General features: G+C 37.2%; 1 protein-coding gene across 13 annotated transcripts in view; it reads right to left on the reverse strand.

The window, feature by feature from the left end:
- Positions 1–23092, reverse strand: part of BIVM (basic, immunoglobulin-like variable motif containing) — an 86393-nt gene that overhangs the window by 47086 nt on the left and 16215 nt on the right. For 12 of the 13 annotated variants that reach the window (XM_066237314.1, XM_066237304.1, XM_066237306.1 and 9 more), the window contains 7 exons: positions 18188–18314; positions 14795–14890; positions 12081–12185; positions 11791–11885; positions 3818–3950; positions 2381–2467; positions 1522–1618 (listed from right to left, as the gene is read on the reverse strand). In XM_066237314.1, the coding sequence (XP_066093411.1) occupies positions 1522–1618; positions 2381–2467; positions 3818–3950; positions 11791–11885; positions 12081–12185; positions 14795–14890; positions 18188–18314 (740 nt within the window). Of the gene's footprint in view, positions 1–1521; positions 1619–2380; positions 2468–3817; positions 3951–11790; positions 11886–12080; positions 12186–14794; positions 14891–18187; positions 18315–19732; positions 19838–23092 lie in introns of those variants that run through there. The other variant, XM_066237307.1, reaches the window with a different exon arrangement.

The raw sequence follows: 23092 nt of genomic DNA on the forward strand, positions 1-23092 counted from the left end.
ATGAATTATACTAATATATGAGTTCCTATGAATCCTCTTATTCTCCTCGTTCACCTGCCTCAAAACAGTCCTTATCCTTTCAGACACCATCAGGTCACATTATCCTGCATCTTCCTGACCAGCTGCAGTTAAAAACTGTAACAATGCCCACACTTTTTTGAATACTTGATATTTAGTCGAAAGTCAAGAATATACTGAATCAATGCACTAAGTCACCCATTTGCACCAATAAAAAGGATTAGTTTCTTGAATCTTTTCTCTTTTGACTCTTTATCGAGAATCGTCAGAAATTTAACCAAGAAAAGAATGAACGAAAACACCTTTCTCCCATATGCCACTCTCATACTATAACCTCCCCTTCTGCCTAATCCAAATACCATTCTTCATTTGTTGGTAGGAGTCTATCATTGGGATGTGATGTCTACTCAATCCACAGAATCTACCTTTCTCTCAGAAATAGGCCCAGCAGTCTTGATTGTAAACATGGCCCTGCCCCATGGCCACAGTTAAGATGGCTCAAAACTGAACACCTAACCCAAGCTGGACCAAGACTATGGAACTAAGTCTGAGAAAGGCCAGTCTCAGTCTAGACAGCTGCTCTGAAAGAGACATAAAGGTGATGATGATCTTCAGGAAGTATATAATCAAACAAAAAGATAACATATGCCATATTTCCCCATGTATAAGATGCTCCCATGTATAGGATGCACTTTAATTTGGGGGCCCAAAATTTGAAAAATAAAATATATTAGACAAAGTTATTGAACTCAAGTTTAATTCATCATAAAATTCATACAACTCCTCATCACTGTCAAAACCCATCCATGAGCTTGTCCTCATCGTGTCTGATGTCAAATCACTGTCTTCAACAATGAGCGCAAAACAAGCACGAAAAAGTAGGAAGTGCAAGTAAAAACAGTCTACAACCACTGTATAAAATGCACCCAGTTTTTAGACGCCACATTTTTTGAAAAAAGGTGCGTCTTATACATGGCAAAATATGGTAACTCCCAAAAGAATGAGACAGACCAACTACTTTGCCCCTGCTAACAATCTTTTACCTGATAACAGTCCCATATGAATCCAGAGTACACTCCTTGCCCTTTTGTTTTAACCCTTTGAGTACTACAAACATTCATGTCTGTCCTGGTGCCTCCTGACCAGAGTACGATTGTACAAAAATTTTTATTTTAAAAATGTGTAAGACAACATTATAAAAAGGCAAATGTATGTTCTTCTTGTTTCCATAAATGGGTTATCAAACAAACATTATTTTAAGTTAATAAAACTGTAACTAGAACTAATTTTATTTTTTGAAAAAAAATTCACTCTCAGGAGTCAGCAAGCATGAAAAAAACTCACTAATCAAAGGGTTAAACATACCCCTTTTCCTTAAACTAATTTCCACATTTCTGTCTAAGATGGTCTGAACTGGTTTTCTATTAATTAGTCTAGAGTACTGAGTAAAATACTGCATTTTGGCCAGTTGGGAAATACCTTCAAATACAATGGTGTTCTTACCTTCTTGGTCTTTCGATACTGCAGCCCCCTCTCCAAGTGCCGGATATCTAGATATTCTGGATTTTGAGTATTTAGATCAGTAACAATATCTGCCCATCTGTAGTTAAGAAGAAAGAATAAAGCACAGTTTTCTTTTTAGTACAAAATAACATTGTAATAGAACATTTTACATGAGCAATATTCTACAATATTACTGAGGTAAGTCTCTTAGGATTATTCCACCTATTAAGCTCTAATAAATTCATTTTTAACAATTCTGTTTATGCAACTATTGCCAAGTTTTTATGTTTAAAAATGGTTGTCTCTGTATGAAATAAATATGTATCAACCTATTAGATGACATCTTGCAAGCTAAACTAAAAACATTCTATATTTCCTTCTTAGTGTTAAGTACACTTCCAAAGGACTTAAAATTTTAAATGCCTTTATTTACAAACAACATGATTGTGTGGAAAATCCAAAGCAATTACAAATTCCTTTGTATTACAAAACTATTACTAAAAACAGTAAGTGAATTTGGTAAAGATGCAAGATTTAAGGCCTGTATATACAAACACTAATTGTATTTCTGTAAACAACCAGAAAATAACTGAGAAATTTTTAAAAATCAATTTGCAATAGCAACAGAAAATAGGGAAAGTTTTTAACAAAACAGATATAAATCTCTACTGAAAAATACATAACATTACTGGAGAGAAAGCTGTAATTAAGTGGAGATATAGTCTATGTTCACAGGTTAGAAGATGGCATAACATTATGATACAATTCTCCACAAACTAAACTATGGAGTCTATGGATTCTATCCTAATCAAAATTCCAACAGGCTTTTCAGCAGATATTTTAAAAAAAGTTAACATACTTTTTACAGTGAATAGCAGGATGTTTTCTACTTGATTCTCCAATTAAGATCCAATATTCTACTTCTTGTGGTGCTAGGGGACCCCTGCTAGATTTAAAATACATTCACAGTAAACTTAATAAAGGTTATTCACTCCCTTGAAAATAGTGCTTCAATTATATATTAATAAAAGATATACTGAAGTTTATTGAAAAGTAGCATTTGTAAATGCTAGAAGAGATACTGGAGTTTAGGCTTGAGCAAATGTCTGAACACAGAAAGCATAAACTAAATTTAGGTCTTCATCACTTATTACAAAATCTAGGGTTAAAATGTTGAAATATAGTATCTCTTAGCATCTAAGAGGAAAATAAAATCCTAGCATGCTACCACAATTCTTCAGCTACTCTTATCCTTTTGCCATGCATTCAAAAAGTTTCAAAAGGCATCCTAAAAACAAAACCTTAAAGCAACAATTCATCTGTGGAACTTCTAAATATACGTATACTGATGCCCTAATCCCACTCAGCAATTCTAATTCAAAGTGGTCTGGAGTGGAGCACAGGCACGGATTTGTGCAGTTTGAAAAGCATCTCAGGAGATTCGTAGCTATGGCCGAGGTAACAAACCCTCCTCTAAAGTGGACAAAGTAGAAAAACCTATTTTTTCATGTGTTACAGGTGATAGATATCTGGAGGAAGGTGATGTTGCAGGGTAAAATCACAGAAGAAACACAATGTACCTCACCTCCAGAGAGGTAAGTAAAACATTTCAGGATTTGGAGAGACCAAGTAATTTTTCTCTTGTTCCACATTCACAAAATTCCAATATCCAGCTTCCCAGTTCTCTCATCTTACTCCTACCTTTCCCCAAATCCCCCCAGCACACAACCCTCCTCCCCCTCCCAACCTCTCCCAAGGACCTTGACTGGGATGTAAAGGCCGTAGAGCCTCCAGCCTCCAAGAACCCATCCTATCCCTCTGACCAAGCCATATTCTCCCCACCTGACCTTCGGTCCTCACTGAGAGCAGCACTACCTCTTCCTCCTCTTGAGTTACCAATTCCACTGACCCAGATGGGACCAAACAAGAACCTCAGCTGGGTGAGGATAACTGTGCCTATCAATACTTTTAATCAAAGTGTTTGTGGCTTCTGTTTTAATCATTCTCAAATAGGACATTTCCTCCTTTGCTTTTAACTATCCTGGCATTATCTCAACCTGCATGAAGAAAACCTGCTAGAGAAAAAAAAGAATACTGAAATTCAGTCACCATAATAAATTAATTTTTAAAAGAAAAAAGTAAAATTCAGTCAAATGTAATTCTGCAAAAAAAAAAATCTTCATGTAAGGAAAACAAATCACTAAGTCTTCCAATTTCTAATCACTAAATGTATCTTCAATTCTTTCTATAACCCATCTTATGGTCAAGCATCCACATAACATATATAAATGCTTACCTAAATGCTTTATTAGCTTTAACAGGGGTTGCTTCAAAGCCAATTGGACAAAAATAATGATTTTGGCAATGATAGATATAAGCCAGTGATTCATCTTTCAATCCATGAGTTAACTTCGACAAGGCCCCTGAAGCTACAAAAAATGAAAACAGAGGGACCATAAAGCACTATCCACAAAGGACTAGTTAACAACTAGAAAAGAAAGACAGTACTCAGAATACAGAACATTGCTGGGGGAAAATGAGAATCTATTGATGATACAAAAAAATATTAATAAATTTATTTTCAGGTGTAACCTTTAAACTGAAATTCAGATCAACTAACCAGCAAACTCAAGTACTGAAACCTGTCTTTGCTTACCAGAATCTTCTATTAACACACATGCTTCTCTATGAAATTACTGTATAAAACCAATACCTTGCATATAGCAATGGTCTCAACTTTTCTGGTTAAGCACATCTGTCACTAGAAATTTGTGAATAAACATGCCCATTACAAGCATTTTAGTTTACAGAACTGTGCATATACTACTGTACTAATATGTTTTTATAAAATATATACTGTACTAATGTTTTTTACAAAAAGTAGGAATTTTAAATTAGATTAAAAAATAGATATTCTAATATGTTCTTCCCATATCAGTGTTCATCTTGTATAGCTCTTATATAGTGTGTACATCTCAATCTGAAGACCACTGAGGTATATGAATATAAATTCCAGATGATAAATTTCCAAATACGGAAACTTCCTCCCACTGACATACAAATTAATCTTTCTCCAAAAGTTACACAGACCAGATAACAGCTTTTTCAAGATGAGATAAGGACATCTCCAGAGGCAGACTGGTAGTCCCATGCCATCTCTTATCACTGCTCCTCCTTGTATAGTTCCCATGGCTGTATTAGGTTTGAGCCCATTTCAAAAGTATTATATAAACAGTTTTACTAGGACATACTTAAAGTTATTACTGAGGTTTCAGTAACTTGCATCTTTTAGAAGAAACTAAATTATTCATTAACAAACAGTCTATTAAAATTGGGAATCCTAAAAATAGTTTAAGTAGATGAAAGCTTGAAAATCATGGTTTCTCTGACTTTCTAGCCACTGCCAATAGCTGAAGAACACTAAGAAGAGCAGGTAAATGGCTATAACAGAGCCCAGCAGGTGAACCCGCCCTCACCCCTGCAGACAGGCACGATCCGTGAGTTCCATGGAGACAATAATATTTCTGTTTTAAACCCTTTCTCTAAAATTTCAGCTAGACCTTTCCTATAGAGTTTTGCTTCATAGCCTACCATCAGAACATACATACATGCATGGCAAGGTGGTCTTTACTGCTAACATCTCTATTTTTGTGTTTTAAAGTATTTTATTTATTGATTTTAGGGAGAGGAGAGAGAGAAAGGTGGAAGGAGCAGGAAACATCAACTCATAATAGTTGCTTCTAGCCCGAGGTTTTGAACCACTGACCTGAGCATTGCAGGTCAACGCTTAGTCCACTGTGCCACCACAGGGCAGGCTAAAATCTCTGGTTTATAACGATAAGTAAATCATTCTGGTTGAGTTACCCTGACAATGTAAAAATGGATCCTCAATGGGAGCTCTAAATAAACAATTATAAGAACTAGAATTCAGAAGACACTCAATACTTCGTTTCCATAGTTGAACTTGATTATAAATAGGTTCCCGGGTAGGGAGCAAACATATGTATGTATTTAGACTTCCCACAAATCAATAAATACAAAAAACGTTTATACATATCATTGCTTTAGGAAAAACTTTAGAAATCTTTTAAAAACTATGAAAATGCCAAATAAAAAGTTTTCCCAAATAACTGAAATTAATAAAAAAAAATTATTATAACTTCTAATGGAAATCTGTATTTCACACTTTCCTCCTTTCTTAAGTCAAATGTAATGCAAAGCAACTGAGTACTTTAGTGTAATTATGATTAGCAATTTATTTTTAAACACATATTTACTGAGTCCTCCCATGTGTGAGGCACTGGTAAAACAGGAGGGACTAGGACAGCCAGGCTGGGTTCCTGGCTTCATGGAGCTTACTGTCCAGTGGAGGACACCAACACTAAGCAAATAAAATAATTATGAATGGTAATTTGTGCTTGAAATGAAATAAATAGGGTGCTGGGTTAAAAGAAATGGCTTAGGCATGAAACTTTAACATTCAGTGAACGCCCCTTGGAGGTGGTAGCATTTAAGCTGAAACGTGAAAGATGAGAAGGATGTGGGGGAAGTGAATTCTAGGGGATAGAACAATCCAGTAGAAGTACATAGAGAGCATATTGCATCTTTGAGAGGCACGGTCTCATTCTGAACTCCATCATAGTCTCGTGAAGCAGGCACTTGTGGTAGGCACTTGACTAGCAATTACTTGAACATTCTTGAATACATTCCAGATTTCCTATCAGTGCCAGAGTAAAGTCTTGATAAAGAGGTTAAATAATACCTTTATAGAAAGACTATAGCAGTAGTTCTCAAACTTGAGCATGTGAGGCTTGTTAAACAACACATCACTGGTGTCTTAACCTAGTAGGTCTGGGATGGGGACCAAGAATTTGCATGTCCAATAAGTTACCTACTAATGCTGATGTTGTGTAGGAATCACATTCTGAGAGCCACCACTCTACAGTTAAGAGAAATTTTCATTTAACTCAATTCAGTAAGCAATTTATGAGTACCTACTAACTATGTCAGGAACTAGTGGAAACAAAAGAAAGTAACACAATATGTCAAGCTCTCCATGTAGGGAAGATTAAACAAGTAACTTTAATGTAAGGAAGAATAAGACAGTGCCTAAATAAAGGGTTACAATTCAAAGAAGAAAGCACATCAGGTCTAAGGAATCAAGGACTGGCATCTAAGGTGGAACTTACTGAAGTGGGAGAATTTCAACAATCCAGACAGAAGACAGGGCATGAGGAGAAAACAAAATCACTAGAGGGGATGGCTATAACCAGAGAACTTCAAGTAGCCTAGTTTAGAATAGAGGGTATGACAGTATAGAGAAGCACCCCCAAAATTTCAGAACAAGGTCATGAGAAGATCACCCTCTGAAATAAAAGACAGTAAATACAGTATTTAATATATTAAAATGGCCATAAAAAAAATAAGTCCATTTAGGAGAAGACTTTAAATGTGTTACAAATGGAAACTAAATTTAGAACAATGTTCACTCTAGATCAGAGTATATCTAAAAAATCTTATATTTAAGCAACAAAGCAGCTATTACCAAAAATAGAGCCCTAATCTGATTGATATATAGAAAGGGGGGGGGGGAACTACTGAAATTAGCTGGCTTGCCATACTGTGAAGAGGAATATTCGTCCTGTGCATCTAACAAAAGAATACTGGTATCTCTGATATTCTATTTATCACTTTAAGTTAAGGTATCAACACTCTGATAGTTGTCGACTTTAATATGAGTTTATTCTGTGGAGAATGATCATCTATAGAACAATTAGAGAGGACTCAAGAACTATGTATTAGAATATATTTTTACACCTTCAAAGCCAAGAACTGGATTCTGTAATAATATCCTGTTAGGTTCTTATTCCTTTCAAATATTTGAAATACAACAGGTACGTGCAGAACAGCAGTGGAAAGCCAATCTATATTGGCTTTGAACGGTGCTAAAGAATTTATGCTTTAAGCAGTCACCAGAAAGCTCTTCAGAATGAAAGATTTCTATTAGCATTGCACATTAAAAAGATTTATCTGGCCTTGTGTCTATTATGACTTGGAGAAAATCAGTGGATGAAGAAAATGAAACCTTAATGCATAGTCCACCTGATGAGCTAATGCATTGCAATAAGCTGGTAGCAAAGGCCATAGTGAGGGTATATATGAGTTATGTCAGGATAAGGCAGAGCTATGCTCTGTTAAGCAAAAATAATGAGTCCTGATACCTGTAGAAAGAGTATAAGTGAAACACATGAAGAACATTTATATAACTTTCAAGCTAGCTGATTAAAAAGATGAATCTAACTTCTCTGGTACAAATGTTGGTGGCTAAGTGAAACAACAGTTTGAAGTTATCTAAATGATAATAATAATAATAATAATAATAATAATAATGGTAAGTGAATAATAGGAAGTGAACAAATAGTTTGAAACTAATGTTGATAACCTGTAGCACAAACTTTTATTGTAAGTAATTGGCATCTCTGAAAAAAAAAATACTTTAATGCATATTAACAGTTAAATCTATTATTTTTGTAAAAATCCCTGACTTTTGTGTTTATTCCATTTGTAAGCTGAAGGTCCAGTGGAAATGAGCATGCCAGCAAGAATGGAGGAGTTATAAAATCAAAGAAGCTTAGTACCCAGGAAAGCTTAAAGCCTACTATGAAAAACAGGCCTAACAGTCCTAAAAAAATAACAAACAAAAGAAGATACATTTCAAAGTATTTTTTAGAACATAAGCAACAAGTGATCATTGTTTTCTCTACTGCATATAACAGAGACAAGTGAGAAAAGACTATTTCTGCAACTCTTTCTTCCACAATGAAAAAGAACAGAAAAGTCTTTTCCTTAATACATGTATCACTCCTCTGAATACAACCAGAAGTTCTAAGGTAACATGGATGAGGTCATAGGATATTATGTATGAAATCAAAGGGCTATTAAGGGATAGTCCCTGTGATCTCAGAGCTAGATAGACACATTAAAAAGACACAACATAAGGTTGCATATGCCAAGTGCCACATGACAGACACAAACAATCATTACTATAGGCATTAAAAGGAATAGGCTTCTAAGTTAGCACGGAAAACTTCAGAGTTAAAGCAGGGCTTGCACAAGACCACTGATTATTGAAGAGGAAGACAAGGAAATTCCAAGTGGGGAGGCAGATCAAACATCCTTCAGAAAATACACATAGAAAAAAAAAATAGTGAGTAGTCAAATATTGTAATAGGAAAAATAAAAACAGGAATAAAACTGAGAATATATAGCATTAAAATTTACTGAGCCCCGGCCTGGTAGCTCAGTTGGTTAGAGTCCCAACATGCCAAGGTTGTTGGTCTGAAACCCAGTCGGGGCACATACAAGCGACAACCAGTGAATGCATAAATACACTGCTCACAAAAATTACAGGTATTGCAAAACAAACATAGAGCAATAAAATATCCCCTAATTTTTGCGAGCTATGTATATAGGTAGAACAACAAATTAATGTTTCTCTCTCACCCTCTTTCCCTTCCCTCCCCCTCAAAAATCAATCAATAAATAAAAACCTTTTTTAAACTTATTGAAGAAATTACACCAATCATTCCTCCCCCTGCCAAAAGGGAGAGATGGAGTATAGGTAGTTTATCCCTTTTCTCAAATAAGAAAAGTTTATGTATAGCAGAATGTATACCCTTTGTTAGTTTTTAATTGCATGACCAATTAGTAAGAGAGGTGTGCTGACAGTCGCACTAGAAACAGAAAAAAATACTAGCACGCCATTTAAAGCTGCCCTTGCCATAGGGACAGGCCTCCTCCACAGAACTGTCAGTAAGAATAAAAGCAACACTATTGAATCCTTAGTCTGTGTCAAACAAGGAGCTACATGTATGACAAACATGTCTCCTTTTTTTTTTTTTTAATTTTTTTTTTTTAATTCATTTTTAGAGAGGACAGAGAGAGGGAGAGAGAGAGAGAGAGAGAGAGAGAGAAGGGGGGAGGAGCTGGAAGCATCAACTCCCATATGTGCCTTGACCAGGCAAGCCCAGGGTTTCGAACCGGCGACCTCAGCATTTCCAGGTCGACGTTTTATCCACTGCGCCACCACAGGTCAGGCAAACATGTCTCCTTTTATCTTCACAGTGACTGTATGGGAGGGGGATACAAATATGGAAAGACAGAAGTCTACTTACTGTTCAAGGTCACAAGTTAATATATGTAAAAACCAACATGTGAATTCCAAATTTACCTGACTCATGACCAACTTGATATGCCTGCTATAGGTCAACAGAAATATATCCTTCTCTATGTTCAACCCTTGACCTTGGTAAACCATATACTCTCTCTTGTTGACAAAGACTATTTCCTTGACCAAACTTTAGTCAGGCTTCTCGAGCCTTCTTCTCGAGTAGGCCTCAGTCTACAGCTTCTGTGTCCATCCTTGCTGAATCCAGTTTTAGCAAGATTCCTGCTAAATCAATTTAGATATTAATCACCCTTGATATCTGATCAGGTTCCTCATCCCCCACCCTTAAGGTCTAAGCCCTTAGCCTGCTTGTTGTAAGAAGCCTGTTAGACCAGTTTGGCAAGAATCCCCCTACCCTTAATGCCTCCTCTTAGTAATTCTCCATCCAGATCTGTCACTTGCCAGCTGTCTATGAATTCCCAGCTGCCTTTATCACACATTCAGGGTTGAGCCCCATCACTCTCCCGTATTGCAATAACCCTATTACAGTAGTCTTGAATAAAATCTTCCTTATTGTTCGACATCAGAATAATTTTTCTTTAACACTATATTACAGTTTTCTGACTTGTAAAGTCAAAAGATTGCCAAATTAGGCCCTGGCCGGTTGGCTCAGTGGTAGAGCGTCAGCCTGGCATGCAGAAGTCCCGGGTTCGATTCCCGGCCAGGGCACACAGGAGAAGCGCCCATCTGCTTCTCCACCCCTCCCTCTCTCCTTCCTCTCTGTCTCTCTCTTCCCCTCCCGCAGCTGAGGCTCCATTGGAGCAAAGATGGCCCGGGTGCTGGAGATGGCTCCTTGGCCTTTGCCCCAGGTGCTAGAGTGGCTCTGGTCACAACAGAGCGATGCCCCGGAGGGGCAGAGCATCACCCCCTGGTGGGCAGAGCTGGTGGGTGCCGGGTGGATCCCGGTCATGCGCATGCGGGAGTCTGTCTGACTGTCTATCCCCGTTTCCAGCTTCAGAAAAAATACGAAAAAAAAAAGATTGCCAAATTAAAAAATGAAAATTGTCAAATAATGCAAATGATTTAATTAGCATCTAACTAAAACAATCCTTAAAATCAATTCCATCATTCTCTATTATGACTAAGACTATTCCATAATAGAATTTGTGTCACATTCACGGTCCGTTTTCCTGCTGTTATGTTATTATGCAGGTCTAAAATCAAGTATTTTAAAATCCTTGCATCCTCTTTTAGAAAAATGAACTGCAAATTCTCTGCTGATTTCTGAGAAAGGGTTTTACTAGCACACACAAACACACACACACACTCACACACTCCATGGACCCAAACAATACAAAAAATATATTAAAGTAGTATTTATGACATGCCTTAAAAATTCTAAAAGCTCTACATGCAAAGACTAGAAGAGCTAAAAATACTAAACTGTAAATTGAAAAGTGCCTACAGACCCTGGCCGGTTTGCTCAGTGGATAGAGCATCAGCCAGGGTGTGGACATCTCAGGTTCGATTCCCGGTCAGAGTACACCAGAAAAGCAACCATCTGATTCTCTCCCTCCTCCTCTCCCACAACAGTGCCTCGATTGGTTCGAGCATTGGCCCCTGGGCACTGAGGATAGCTCGATGGGTCCCACTGCATCAGCTTTAGGTGCTGAAAAGCTCTATTGATTTGAGCTTCAGCTCCAGACGAGGTTGCCATGTGGATCCCAGTCGGAGAGCATGCAGGAATCCTCTCATTATCTACCCTCCTTTCACTTGGAAGAAAAAAAAAGTGCGTATAGATTATTATTATGATTTCCCTCTTGTAAAAAAGATATAGTCTGCTGTAGCCCCCTGGTCAAGGCACATATGAAACAGCAATCAATGAACAACTAAGGTGCCACAACAAAGAATTGATGCTTCTCATCTCTCTCCTGTCCTGTCTGTCTGTCCCTATCTGTCCCTCTCTCTGACTCTCTCTGTCATACACACAAAAAAGTATCAGACTGTGTTTAGCACTTACATAATCAAAACAGGTAATTTATACAAAGCATATATGTGCACATACATGTATATGTGTATAAATCTTCTATATGTTTACCTACCTGTTTCTCCAGCTGTTTTATTCTTCCCATGAGGCTTATATAGAACATACGAGCATCCTTTTACATGGAAGTGGTCATTAATTTGTCTAAACCATCTGAAAAGAATAAGATTTGCTCATAGCAACAGTTCTATAACAAAAATAGCACTATTCCAATTCTAGACAAATTTAGGCAGAGCCTAAGTTTGGCATATCTACTACAGGTTGGGGCCTGGCAGCTGGACACATGGTTTACTATCAACACACATCTACAGTATCATTACTTTGCAGAACTAAAAAAGGGCTTCATACCTCATAAGTGTTGTATTTCCAGTGAAAGGGCCAAACCTAATATCTTCAAATGGGGGTTGAAAGCCCAAAATATGTAATGCTTCTTCTTGGGTAATAGGTGGAAGACTACAAAAGAAACATTGCCTTTCACTTTACAATTCCAAACATATACAAATATAACCTGTCTTATTTGTAAATAATTCTGGTAATATTTTTCATTTTTATTTTATCAAAAATAATGTATACATATATTTTTAGTTAAAAGACTTAAAACAAAATGCAGCAGTTTTTTCTCAATTTATGAAAAATCTATCCTTAAAAACCTTCCATTATAGAAAAAGCAACACCAAATAGTGAGTGGTACCTTGACATACGAGCACTTTAAATCACGAGCAATTTGAGAGACAGCAGTGGCTCGCAGGAGTTTTTGCTTTGTTACTAGCGGATATTTGAATCACGAGTGTTGGGCAAATGAGTGTGTAAAAACTGCGTTTTTTGAGTTTGCTCACTTTTATTGTTAAAAATGGCGCTGGGCAGCCACCTGTGTGCTTGCCCTCAGAGCAGGGCAGTTAATTGTAAATTGTGGGTTACCTTGCTGCTTGGGAAGGGCCATTGTTATGCTAATGTTGACTGGAGGAGAGGTTTTGGCACCAGAATAGTTTTAAAAAGGAGAGAAGAAGGAGGAAGAGAAGAAGCCATGCTGGCAGAGTGAGAGCAGAGAAGATGCAGAGTGCTGAAGGAGGAGCCAAGATGGCAGGAGAGAGAGAGAGAAGCCAAGATGGCAGGGTGCTGACAGAGAAGTCAGTCTGTGCAGAGAGGAGAAGGGAAAAGGTGTGCAGATGTGGGACCAGAGGTGACTGAGACTGGTGGGGCCTTTGATTCTAGGAAAAACTAGAGAAGATCTGCCTGGTGGTGGAATCGGAGAAAATGTAAGTGGCTTTGAGAGCCCTGCATGTATTTGCTTGTTGGCTGGTATGAGTGTTGAGAATAAAGAAATGGCCCACCATATTTTGGCTCCACTGTTTCTTTTCGATCTGCCCGAATCTAATGGGAACCTGCATGTGTATGGCCATGATAGCCGCGACTACGGGCCATACATTTGGCATAGTTTGCGGCAGGATTCAGATCAGATCGGTATAGAGCTGCCACCACTCTTGAGGGGTAGGGTAGAGGACTAGTTGTTGTTATAGTTCCCCATATTTTTCCTTTTGGGGACCATGGGCTGGCTGATTTTTACAGCCCTGCGAGAGGAAACCGAGAGCTCTGTGCAAGAGACTGCCCAAGGCCTGCAAACTGAGGACTGGAAAGAGTTGGAATGGCCATCAGAGAAAGAGATGCAGATCCTGGAACTGAAGCAAGTGCTGGAGAAGAGGGCCGACCGGGTTCGCGAGCTGCACCTGGAATTGGAGCAGTCTCTGGAGAAGAAATTACAGGTTTGTGAGTTGCAGTTTGCCCTGGAAGTTGTGGAGAGCCGGCAGCTGCAGGAGCCTAAGCTGGAGCTGTGCCAGCAGAATGGCTCTGAATCTGCGGGAACAAGTGTTCCCAGCTCTTCTTCTGAGGATGAGGAGACTGGGGCTGAAATTGCCATCCAAAGACTCCAGAAGGTAAAAGCCCAGCAGCAAAGAGTACCTACTAAGCCCCTGGTAGGTTTGCTATGGTTATGGGACACAGAGGTGGATGGCAGCATCCTCTCTGGAGCAGAGGTGGAAATGCTGGCCGCCACTGCCACATGTTCCCCTTTGGGGCAGCATCTTAAGGCTGCCAGGATGGCAGGGATGAAGGGGGAGGCCTGAGGCTCCATGTGCGTGGACTGACTCTTGGACGGCGACCAGAGGGGGCACCAGCTTCCTTGTTGGATGGACATGCAACTATTGGACAATATGAGACCCTGATGAAGGGGAGAGCAGGTCTGGTTGAAACTGGATAACTTGGCCTGACCTGTGGTGGCACAGTGGATAAAGTGTCGACCTGGAAATGCTGAGGTCGCCGGTTCAAAACCCTGGGCTTGCCTGGTCAAGGCACATATGGGAGTTGATGCTTCCAGCTCCTCCTCCCCTTCTCTCTCTCTGTCTCTCCTTTCTTTCTCTCCCTCTCTCTCTCCCCCTCCTCTATAAAATGAATAAATAAATAAAAAATTAAAAATAAAAAAAAAGAAACTGGATGACTTATGCTGTTGCTGTAACTTGTTTGTGTGATGTGCCTAATTCCTTGCACAGGAATACTTGTGGTGTGAATTGCAAAGTGAGCAAAAGGTGTGGAATGTTGAGCAAACGAGTTTGTAAAATTTGTGTTTTTTTAGTTTGTTCACTTTTATTGTTAAAAATGGCACTGGGCAGCCATCTATGAAATTGCTAATTACCTTCCTGTTTGGGAAGGGCCACTATTATGCTAATGTCTCCTCCCCCCTCTGCCAGCATCTTCGCCTGACCGTGAAGGTAAATACACTTCATAAACCAGTTTATTTCTTTACAGTCTCTCTTATTGTATGTGTGTGTGTGTGTGTATGTATTTATTTATAAAGCACATTTTCTTTAAAAGCATATAAAACAAAAAATTTGTATAGTTTTTGGGGGCCGGAACAGATGAATTGCATTCCCATTAATGTAAATGGGGAAATTTGATTTGACACACAAGCAAACTGAGTCATGAGCTCAGCCATGAAACAAATTAAACTCGTGTGTCAAGGTACCACTGTAACTTGGAGTTTAAAGATACTAATAGATTAACATACTCACTTTCCAGCTCCCATTGTGCTATATAAGAAATTCCAACAAGAAATTAATGAGGAGATACCACAAGAAGTCTTATATTGTGGTCGGCTTATGCAATACCTGGGAAAACAAAAGACTTTGCTTGCATAAATACAAAATAGGCATATAAAAATATAACACTCATGGTAACTGAACGTGTTAACTTAATGAAAATGTGATCATTTAAACCAATATAAAATCCTTGTTCACTTAAAATATTTTTTACTTATTAAACACATTATAAATGCATTACAACAAAAATCATTCATTTTAATAAAGATGGCTAAGTATGACTACTAGTTAAAAGTGGATATAATCCAAACCAGTGGAAAAAGTAATGGTATATAAAGTTAGACAGCAACTACTAAAATTTCAATGCAAATTTCTAGTTGAGCTGCATACATGATTACTTGCAAATTCATTTCTAAGAGTTCTTTATGTATTCTGGACATTAATCCCTTATCTGATATATGATTTACAAATATTTTCTCCCATTTTGTCTGTTGCCTTTTCATGTTGTTGATTGTCTCCTTAGATGCACTAAAGTTTTTAAATTTGATGTAGTCCCTTTTGTCTATTTTTGCTTTTGTTTCCTGTGGTTTTGGTGTCAGGTCCCAAAAATCACTGCCAGATCCAAAGTCAAAAAGGTTTCCCCCTATGCTTTCCTCTACAAATTTTATAGTTCTAAAACTATAAAATTTGTTTTAGAACTATAAAACATAACATTATATGTTATGTTTTATAAACATAAACATTATATTTATGTCTTTCACCCATTTTGAGTTTATTTTGTGTATGATGTGCACTAAGAGTCCACTTCATTTTTCTGTATGTGTTTATCCACTTTTTCCAGCACCACTTTCCAAAGAGGCTGTCCTTTCTCTATTCTGAGGGCCTGGCACTCTTGCCAAAGAAGTTTTGTTCATTTATATGAAGGTTTACTTCTAGACTCCCTATTCTATTCCATTGGTCTATATGTCTGTCTTTACTCTAGTACCATACTGTTCAATTATTATCTTTGTAACATGTTTTAAAATTGAGGAGTGTGTGGCCTGTGTTCAACTCTTGCAATCATCATCTCCCCAGCAACTCTCCAGAGGCAGTATCTTCAGCTGGGAGTTGGGGAGTAAGATAATCACGTGGCGATCAGCACCATGTCTCTCCGCCAGCCCTCCCTGCAACATTACTGAATGTTGACCTGGATTTTTATGAAGAACTCCAATGTTTCAGCACTGATGCGCCTTCACGCACCACATGATCTAACCAAAGGGTCACTGGATGGTTTCAGGACTGTCACATAAACTTTAGGGAAGCCTCATTACTTGAAGTCAGCAGTTTATACACATAATTTGATAAGTATGTTTGACCCTCTGGTTTGGGGACTTTGCTATTTGTTTCAAAGACAGAGTTTTCCCTGTTTTTCATCTTGTTATTGATTTCATCGGTTTGAGGGAAGGAACAGAGTAAAAAGACCTTATTCTAACATATTTAAGTCTCCCTTTTCTATTTTAAACAATTCTTCATAAAGCCTTGGGATCAACCATTGGTATAAGGTTTTTATATTTCTTTATCAATCCAAACTTGTTTACTGGTCTTGTTTATGACCAGCTTATAACTTTTACTATATTATTCTATCCTCTGAGGGTCTTTCCGTTCCAATCCTAATCCTGTATAATATTCTTAGTGGGAAATAAGTTGCCATCCTAGTAATTTTTCTCCTCAGGTTATGTCTCCCATCTGTCCTTTCTCATCCAAGTCTTTAAGGCCTCACATGTTATACTACACTAATATAACTCCTTATAGTTGTTAAATCAAATACTAGGATTAAAAGCAAAAATGGGCAAACTTTGCTCCAAAGAAACTAATATTAATGTTTTTAATCCTAGTGTTTCTTCTCTAATACACTTTTCATACTACTACTGCCAATTTATCCTCATAAATATTCTTTCATTAAGAAATCATTAATGACTTATCTTTGCCCCAGAAAAAAATCAATCTAAATCCTTAGCCTGATATCCAAGAAAGAGATCATGATAGGTGTTATAAAGAAAAACATGGACTTTGGAGTCTGGCTTTCTTTGATTTCAAAACATGATCTACTTATTTGCCATGTAATGTTGGGCAACTGTCTCGGCTTCTCTGAGCCTCACTCCAGACAAACTGGCTTACCCTTCACTACCAACATATCAGACCCTTTCATACCATCCCTTAGATTTCCTCTCTTTAGACCCAGCTCTTCAGTGAAGCCTTCTGTTCATTATTTTATTTCATGTTCGTTCTTTATTCATACCCATCACCTGACAAACTGCCTGAAATATCTTGTATTTTCTGCTTAGTCCCCCTCTTCTCAACTACATTTTAAACCTTAAAAACACAAAGACCATATATTATGTACTCTTCATTCTCAGGCCATAGTTAAGGGTCCAATATTTATTAAATAAGTGGGAAAAAAATCCAATATTTCTAAAATCTCACACAGAAGAATTTTTAAAACCTCAAATGAGAGATCAGCAATTTTATAGCTACCATAAATTAAAGCATGTTTTCTTTAGAACAAGAACTGTATTTTAAGGTAACCAAATAGACCTAGTTGATAAAGGAAAGCTCTTCTTATTAGAAGAATGCCAGCTAATAAAGGAAGAAAAAAAAATAACAGAATTTTGAGATATCACCATTTCTTAACAAGGATTCGGGCAAGTATCATCATGGATTTGGCTAACACCACTAGGTGAAAAGTAGATATGAACAGGGTATTAGCCACATGCCATGTCACTCCACTGATTACTTGATGGTCGCAGAGGGAAATAAATAACTTGACAATGTGGGCTAAGGCTGTCACCTTTTAAATCCAGTAATAACTCTTAGAATCTCTAACATTGGATGACCAGATACAGTGTACCCCTGATGTGATCCAGTATGAAGGACACAGGATCAGTTAGGCAGTATTCTTGCCTAAAATGTTCAACTAAAACATAATCAAGTCTTTATTATCTACCATCCAGTTTTCAGGAAATACTGAGGTCATATAAATAATTCAGACAATAGTGAAAGAAAATCAGACAAATCCACAAGGTAGAAAATTCTACAAGATATCTTGCCAACTCTCCTCACCAAGTCAATCTTCTAGAATTAAAATGAAGGAGAGTGAGGTGGAGACTGTTTCAAAGTAAGAGAGACACCTGGGCCACAATGAGTAAACACAAAGTATGGTTCACGGTTGGGTCCCACTTTGAACAACCAGGCATGGATTCATTGTCAGAACAATTTAGGAGATCTAAATTTAGCCTGGGAATTAAATACTAAGAAGATATTGTTAACTTTATTAAGTATGACAATGGTATCGTGGTTTAGGAAGAATAAACAACTTTTAGGGATTACCATCGTCTGAGGTCTAATACTTTCCGCTGCTTAATATCTTCAAGAAGAGAATATTGAGGCCACTCCCTTTGATGTCTTCCTTTTTTATCTGAAGTTTTTTTCTTGGAAATTTGCTTCTTTACATTGCCTACAAATATAAGAGTATAAAATAAGCAAAATGCCTAAATGAAGTAAACTGCCAGGACAATGAGATTAATTATGAAACAAAATTTAAAAATAACTGCTGCTAGTTCTAAAAGTGATATTTGCGAACATATTGAATACATGTATCTTCAAAAATACTCTCCTATCTTAAAGAGAGAAAATTTTTTAAACTTAAACAACCATGAATGTTATTTCCTATCAGATTTGTATATTCTAATTCCTAAGCTAGTCACCTAGCTAGCAAAAGAATCAATCACAAAATCTTTAATTTAGAAAATCAAATTACCAACAATAAAATATTTAACTAGACCACTTTCCAGTGGAAATGAATCCTTTCTATAAAACAATAAAACCACATTAACGTTGCTCTGTTAAAAAGTAAAAACATTAGATCTACTAATGCAAGAAAGTGATAGTTAAAAATATCCCCAGGCCTACAGAGACCTCAAAATGGATTTAAAATCATGCACACATGTATAAATTTTTAAAATGCAACTTTAGCACCAGGAACTATAATGGAAAACAAGTTTTTTTTCTGTGTGAGTGTATGATATTTCTCTCTCTTCTCTCCCTCTCTGTCTCTCTCTCCCCTGTTCCTTGCTTCCCCTACCTCCAAAAGACACATAAGACAAATAAAAGTGGTAACCTATGGGGGTAGAAGAATTGAGAACTAGACAAAAGGAATCCATGCAAATGGATTACTCAGTCAAAAAATTTATATAAAGTATTAACGTCCAAGACTCACTTTACTAAAATACCAGTAACAGTTCAGATAACTTAAATACTTTCATAATGTCACACATATTAAATTTTAAATAAAATAATCAAATGTTATTAAAATAAAAGCTAATATTTTATTTTTATGAGTTATTCATAAATTATGAAACATAAATTATATAGATATACGCCCATAAACAAACATGGAAAAGGGTTCATTTATTTATTTAAGATGTTGTACAATGAAATCATTTGGCACCCAAAACCAGCTAGAACTCAGAAACTATTATGACACAGGAAAGTTCTCTAATTTTTCTAAAATATCAAAATAACACTAAATTTATCCAGAAACAAGTTTCTATCCCCTTCCCTCTAGTTATTAAGTATTCAGAAAACACAAAATTTCTCACAGAGCTAAGACCACTGGCAAATGTAAGCTTGAAAAAAATGAAAAAACACCTCATTATGACAAATGACCTTTAATAATAATAAATGAATTGTAGAGATCCAGAAAATAGAAAACCTACTTTCCACTATTTCTTGATATGTCTTCGCTGCCCAATAATGCCTTAATTCCCTAAGTAGTTTTCCCAGCTACTTAGAATGTAGAGGCTAATGAAGCAGGATAATCTGGACCTCTCCAGCCCTGAGTGGTCTGCACCCACACATTATTCTGATGCTTACCTAAGCCTGTTTTTCTCTGTTCTGAGCTTACTCCCATGAGCCCCCGAAGATAAATAAGTATATAAGTTCCAAATGAGCATCCTCATAACATCTTACACTGCCACACAGAGAACTGGTCCCCAAACAAAACTCCATTCCACTTGAGGAAGAAAGCTCTGTCAAAGTAGAAAATAAGTTTGAGAGGGGAACATAAAAGAACAACACCTGAAGACTCTGTTTTCCCCATCTCATCAACTCCAGTAACCTTTACCTATTGCTCCTTGTTGTTGCCATATTCTTTTCTATACCTTACCATGCCCACAGCATACCCAGAGTGCCCTAACACCAAATATACATACATATTATATGTATATATACACCTCTATTCACTACACTGGCTTTTAGAGAAAGGTAGAAAGAGAGTAAATAAAAATAGAATGCCCACCATCTTCCTTGCTTGAAGAACTGCAGAACAGAGCTCTGAACAATCACAGTCACTAAAAAGTGAAGTGGGGGAACCACAGAAAGAGAGCCAGATAAAGTTATACCTAAATTCTGTGTATGAATTTGGCCCAAATCGTAGCAGACCCCAAACAGCACAGCTAATGCTAGAAGAACTGAACTGAGATTTGAGATGTCTTCAAGAGACAGAGTTGATTGGGCCCAACCAAATTAACTGCTGCTAAATTAATTACCGATAACTAGTTAATTAAAAAGAAAACATACACACTCTTTGAAGGAATATACCAGAAACCAGAATCCAAGTTACCACAAAATAACATGCCCAATATTTAGGATGCAATCCAAAATTACTGAACATGTGAGGAAACGGGAAAAAATATGACACATTATCAAGAAAAAAAAAACCAACTGTGAAATAACTCAGATTTTAAAATTGGCAGATTTGGATATTGAAGTGGGTATTATAATTATGCTCTATGAAATCAATAAAATGTTATAGTAATGAATGAAAAAATAGCAAATCCAAGATAAGTAGAAACTATTTAACATTGTAAATTCTAGAACTAAAATAAATATACAAAATAAACAATTCACTGAGTATACTTAGCTATCTTTAACAGATGTACTTTAAATATAAAACAAGATACAGGTTGAAAATAAATGTTTGGAAAAAGATATGGCCTGCAAAAATGAATCAAAGTAAACTAGATTAGCTTATCAGCAGTTTCCAACCTTTTTCATTTCATGGCGCACATAAACTAATTACTAAAATTCTGTGGCACACCAAAAAATGTAATTAATTTTTCCAATTTAACAACAACAAAAAAATAAGTGTAATTTTGATCAGCTATTGTTGTGCTGGCTGCTGTCATATTTTTTTTACTTGACAATCTGAGGGAAAAGAAGTCAGTGCCCCTGACTAAATAGTCAGTTATGGCATGTTTTAAAAATTCTTACACCGGTTGAAAATCACTAAAGTATATAAATATCAAAGAAAATCACTTTTAGAACAAGAAATATTGCCAGGAAAATGAGAAACATTTCAATGATAAAAAGGTCAATTTGTCAAGAAAAAATAAAAATTATAAATGTGTGAGTACCTAATAAGAGAACTTCAGATTACATGATAACAAAAATCAACAGAATTAAATGGAGAAAAGGAACTCCACAATCATAGTTGGAGATTTTTAATACTCTACTTTCAGCAATTGATGGAACAAGACAAAAGTTAAGTAGAGACAAAAACACATGAGCAACACTTTCTTTTTGTATTTTTCTGAAGTTGGAAACGGGGAGACAGTCAGACAGACTCCCGCATGTGCCCGACCGGGATCCACCCGGCATGCCCACCAGGGGGCGACGCTCTGCCCATATGGGGCGCCGCTCTGTCGCAACCAGAGCCACTTTAGTGTCTGAGGCAGAGGCCACAGAGCCATCCTCAGCGCCCGGGCCAACTTTGCTTCAATGGAGCCTTGGCTGTGGGAGGGGAAGAGAGAGACAGAGAGGAAGGAGAGAGGGAGGGGTGGAGAAGCAGATGGGCGCTTCTCCTGTGTGCCCTGGCCAGGAATCGAACCCGGGACTCCTGCACACCAGGCCGATGCTCTACCACTGAGCCAACTGGCCAGGGCCAACACTTTCAAACACTTTGACCTGATATGTCTTAGTAGAACACTACACCCAACAACTACAAAATGTACCTTCTTTTCAAGTGCACATGGTACATTCACCAACATAGACCATGCATTAGGTCACAAAACAAGTCTCAGCAAATTTAAAAAGACTGAGATCCTATGTTCTCTGGCCACAATAGAACTGAGTTAGAAATCATTATTTAAGAAAACCCCAAAAGATCTAGAAACTGCAAAGCATACTTCTAAAACGTGCATGGATCAAAGAAGAAATCACAAGAGAAATTATAAAATACTTCAAATTAAATGATAATAAAAATAAAGTATATCAAAATGTGTGAACTATATCTAAAACTTAAGACTTAGCAATTTAAAACAATAAGTACTTATAGTAGAAATGTCTTGAATCAAGAAGCTAGAGAATGAAGAACAAAGAAAACCCAAAGGAAGAAAAATGAAAAAAAAAAAAAAAACAGAAATCAATGAAATAGAAAACATTTGAGAAAATTAACAAAGCTAAAAGTTGGTTACTTGTAAAGATGAACAAACATATAAACCCCTAGCAAGAAAAAAATTAACAACCAGCTCAAGAATGAAAGATTAGCTATTACAAAAGACCATATATATGTTAAAAGGATAAAGGAACTATTGTATTAGAAACAATTTTATGCCAACACCTTAACCTAGATAAAATGAACAAAATAAAATTTTACAGAATGGAAATTAAGACAACATAATCAAAGCTAGATATTTTTTAATACCCCTCAGAAAATAGTAGAAAACGCTTCCCAACGTATCTTAGAAAACCTGAATAGTCCTAATTTCAAGACCTGAAAAAGACATTATAAAAAAATTATAGGCTGCCCTGGCAGTTGGCTCAGTGGTAAGAGTGTTGGCCCCGTGTGTGGATGTTCCTGGTTCGATTTCCAGCCAGGGCACATAGGAGAAGTGCCCATCTGCTTCTCCACCCCTCCTCCTCTCACTTCTCTCACCTCTCTCTCTCCCCTTCTCCTCCTCCTCCCTTCTCGCAGCCAAGTCTTGATGGAGCGAGTTGGCCCGGGGGCACTGAGGATGGGTCCATGGCCTTTATCTCTGGCTCTGGCTGCAAAGGAGAAGCAAGGGCCCCAGATGGGCTGAGCATCGCCTCCTAGTGGGCTTACCGGTTAGATCCCGGTCCGGGGGCATGCAGGAGTCTGTCTCTGCCTCCCCTCCTCTCACTAATAAAATATATATATATATATATATACACACACACACACACACACACACACACACACATATATATATGCCA

This window comes from Saccopteryx bilineata, chromosome 6 (genome assembly GCF_036850765.1).
Source record: "Saccopteryx bilineata isolate mSacBil1 chromosome 6, mSacBil1_pri_phased_curated, whole genome shotgun sequence".
Lineage (NCBI taxonomy): Eukaryota > Metazoa > Chordata > Mammalia > Chiroptera > Emballonuridae > Saccopteryx > Saccopteryx bilineata.